The sequence below is a fragment of the Triticum dicoccoides genome, chromosome 7A (assembly GCF_002162155.2).
Source record: "Triticum dicoccoides isolate Atlit2015 ecotype Zavitan chromosome 7A, WEW_v2.0, whole genome shotgun sequence".
NCBI classification, from domain to species: Eukaryota; Viridiplantae; Streptophyta; class Magnoliopsida; order Poales; family Poaceae; genus Triticum; species Triticum dicoccoides.
Window position 1 is genome coordinate 594,472,392 of NC_041392.1, and position 3,907 is coordinate 594,476,298.

The 3,907-nt window shown below is 44.6% G+C and overlaps 1 protein-coding gene across 1 annotated transcript; it reads left to right on the forward strand.

Annotated features, from left to right (window-relative positions):
• Positions 1-745: 745 nt before the first annotated feature.
• LOC119327774 (putative pentatricopeptide repeat-containing protein At3g13770, mitochondrial) lies at positions 746-3,606 on the forward strand. Its single transcript, XM_037600867.1, has 2 exons — positions 746-1,355; positions 2,039-3,606. Exons 1-2 carry the CDS (start codon positions 941-943, stop codon positions 3,472-3,474), a joined length of 1,851 nt encoding a protein of 616 aa, XP_037456764.1. The 5' UTR covers positions 746-940; the 3' UTR covers positions 3,475-3,606.
• The last annotated feature ends 301 nt before the right edge of the window (positions 3,607-3,907 follow it).

The window sequence follows — 3,907 nt, forward strand, 5'->3', positions numbered from 1 at the left end:
GGCTAAACACTTTCTAGGAGGATATATGGTTGGGCGATAATACAATGGCCGAAAGATTCCCCGGATTACTATCCAGTCTACTAAAGCTAGAGGCCGGAATGCCATCTCTTTTAAGAAGTTAATTACTATCCAGTCTACTAAAGCTAGAGGCCGGAAGCCTTTGAATTTAGAAGACCACTTTAATGGAGACTGAAAAGCAGTGAATTGATCTCAAACTTATGGTAGATAAAGTGAAATTGATTGATGATAATAAAGACAGAATGAAGTGGTATTGAATAGAAAGAATCAATTCATTGGATAGATATTTAGCCTCATATAACGACATCCGATTCATCTGAAGCTGAAAATGCCTCGCAAAATTTATTTTTTCTTATTTTCATGTGGCTCATGCTGAAGGAGAGTATCCTTATCAAGAGCAACTTACCAGAAAAGTTGGACCGGTGATGACTAATGTCATTTATGTGAGAACAACAAGGATACTCCCTTCAATTCATATTATTTGTCGTTGGTTCGGTACAAAGTTAATCGGAGACAGTATTAAACATCTGCTTTTCGAATGCAATCTTGCCATATTGATATGGCAAGTTGTTGTATGTGTTTTTAATCTTTGATACACCTCTCGGTGATATCGATTACTTTAGTTGGAGATTGGGCTCAATCCTTTCCCAAGAACCCAGAGAGCTCTGGTGGTGATCGGAAGAGTTACCATCTCGTGAACGTTGTGGAAGACCAGAAGCAAAGCGTTCGCTGAGCGACAGTACTGATATCTTGGGTCTCGTCGTCTGATACGTCCATCGATGATCGGACGGTGCAAGGCGCCCCCCTTCCCTTAGGCTTAGTGCTGGGCTAGGAACATAAGCGGGGACCTTGACGGCGGCGCGCGCGAGGTGCTCGAGGAAATGCCCGTGCGAGCCCGGCGCTCTCTGGAGGCAGCAGGAACATGCTCGTGACGCTCGGGTTCCGGCGTGCCGCCGTGCCCCGCCTCGCACGCCGCGACATGTGTGGTGCGGCGGTTCGGCGAACCACAGCGTCGGGTTTGGTGGCGGTGGCCGGGGGCGGAGCGAGCTTCCACGACTACGACGCCGCCATCACGGCGTGCGTCGAGAGGCGGGCGCTCAAGCAAGGAAGGCAGGTGCACGCGCACATGGTCACGGCGAGGTACCGCCCGCCCGTGTACCTGGCCACGCGGCTGGTCATCATGTACGCGAGGTGCGGCGCGCTGGACGACGCGCGCAACGTGCTCGACGGGATGCCGGAACGGAATGTGGTGTCCTGGACGGCCATGATCTCGGGCTACTCGCAGAGCGGCCGGCACGCCGAGGCGTTGGAGCTGTTCGTCCAGATGCTTAGAGCTGGTAAATCATCGATCATCCCGTCTTCTGACGTCTTTGTTAACCAGTTGAATAACAATGACCATGTACACAAGCACCTGCATAGGAATCTAGAGATGTCATTTGTTTTGGTGCATATGTGCTAGAGTGAAATGAAACTCTGCCCACATTTTGTAGCATGATTTCTGGTCTTCAACAGATTTTCGTTGTATAAGCATTATCCCTCATTTGGTATTCAAACCTATGTTCAGCGAATTATCTGTAGTGCTGGAGTTGGAATATTTCTTTTGATGTAACGCATGATTGAAGACCTTGATACTGAATACTGATATACGGGTGTTGTGCATACAATAGGAGCCGGTAGATCCATCTTCATTATCGGTGTTATCATTTGTCCTGCATTTGAAGCCCTTTAACAGAACTTAATCATTTTGCCACCGCAATTCTACCAACAACCTGTTATATGCCTCTTGATTTCCACTTCAAGATGACGTCCGGAAAGAGATGCAAGTCTAGTGTATCCATGCTCGGAGGGTATAGATGGTCATTGTTATTCAACTGAATTGTGTACATGGTCCTCCACTTTGGGTGTTTGTTTCCATGCATGCTCAAATCTGAATCAATTAGATATATATTCGCCTACCTGCAAAGAAGCAAACGGCATACGATGTATCAAATGTGTAATCCATTATACTTTTAACTGGCAGGATGCAAGCCTAATGAATTCACTTTCGCAACTGTTCTTACATCATGTTCTGGCCCTCAAAGCATACACCAGGTCAAGCAAGTCCATTCTCTCGTTGCCAAAACAAATTTTGAGTCGCACATGTTTGTCGGGAGCTCCCTTCTTGACATGTACGCCAAGGCAGGGAATATCCAAGAAGCTCGGAAGGTGTTCGACATGCTTCCGGAAAGAGACACTGTTTCCTGTACTGCCATTATATCTGGCTATGCTCAGCTGGGCCTTGATGATGAAGCCTTGGACTTGTTCAGGCAGTTGTACAGTGCAGGGATGCAATGCAATTATGTCACTTTTACGACCCTTCTCACTTCATTATCTGGGCTGGCCTCCCTGGATTATGGCAAGCAAGTTCATGGACTAATACTTCGTAAAAAGTTACCATTTTTTGTTGTTCTACAGAATTCTTTGATTGATATGTACTCCAAATGCGGCAAGCTGTTATACTCAAGGAGGGTATTTGATCACATGCCACAAAGATCAGCCATCAGTTGGAATGCAATGCTTATGGGATATGGTAGACATGGCATAGGGCATGAAGTCGTTCAGCTCTTTAGAACTATGACTGAAGAAGTGAAGCCTGACAGCGTTACCCTGTTGGCTGTTTTATCTGGTTGTAGTCACGGTGGGCTGGTTGATGAGGGCCTTGACATATTCGATCTTATAGTAAAAGAACAAAATGCAGTTCTCAGCATTGGGCATTATGGGTGTGTTATTGATCTTCTTGGACGCTCTGGACGACTACAGAAGGCTTTATATTTGATACAAGATATGCCATTTGAGCCGACTCCAGCAATTTGGGGTTCATTGCTTGGTGCTTGCAGAGTTCATTTTAACGTTAGTGTTGGTGAGGTTGTTGCTCAGAGGCTTCTGGACATGGAGCCAGGAAATGCTGGAAACTATGTGATCCTTTCTAACATTTATGCTGCTGCTGGAATGTGGAAAGATGTTTTCAGAGTTAGGAACTTAATGCTGGAGAAGACAGTGACCAAGGAACCAGGGCAGAGCTGGATAATTCTTGACAAGGTTATCCACACCTTCCGCTCAAGTGATCGTTTCCATCCCAGGAAGAAAGATATAGATGCTAAGATAAAGGAGATATATGTTGATATTAAAGCAGCTGGCTTTGTTCCGGACCTGAGCTGTGTTCTGCATGATGTTGACGATGAGCAGAAAGAACGCATGCTTCTTGGTCACAGTGAGAAGCTGGCAGTGACTTTTGGACTGATGAACACCCCTCCAGGCTTGACTATCCGGGTTATGAAGAATCTTCGTATCTGTGTTGACTGCCATAATTTTGCGAAGTTTGTTTCAAAAGTCTATGGAAGGGAGATATCTCTCAGGGATAAAAATCGGTTTCATCTACTTACAGATGGAGCTTGCACTTGTGGAGACTACTGGTGAAAGAAACATTGATGTGTTACCCATATAGCTTTGCTGATCAGCAGAGCTATTTTTTGTCCAGATAATACTGCTTACAGGATAAGCAATGTAATGCTGAATATGTGACGCCCGGGTAATTAAGCTACAGTGATTCCCCGCTAATGATGCCACGTCACCACGGTTACTGTGATAAACTCTCGATAGTTCAGAACCGAAACAAATTCAAAATTTAAATAAAAGAAAACAATAAAAGTTTTTAAAAATAAAAATAAAAATGTTCGGTGGTTGCCAAATATTACAAAGATAATTATGGTGTAAGGTTCACAATTTTATAAAATGCCTAAGTGTTTATAAATAAATAAAAACAGAAAAGAAAATAAATAAAAAGAAAACAGAAAACAATAAAAAAAAAGGGAGAAGAGAAACCCCCCGGGCTTCGGCCCAGCTGACCACA

Bases quoted from the DNA above. Each gene is read 5' to 3' on its own strand.
- LOC119327774 (XM_037600867.1), top strand. From the start codon at position 941: ATGCTCGTGACGCTCGGGTTCCGGCGTGCCGCCGTGCCCCGCCTCGCA. The intron at 1,356-2,038 runs GTAAATCATCGA...TTTAACTGGCAG, and splicing joins CGTCCAGATGCTTAGAGCTG to GATGCAAGCCTAATGAATTC.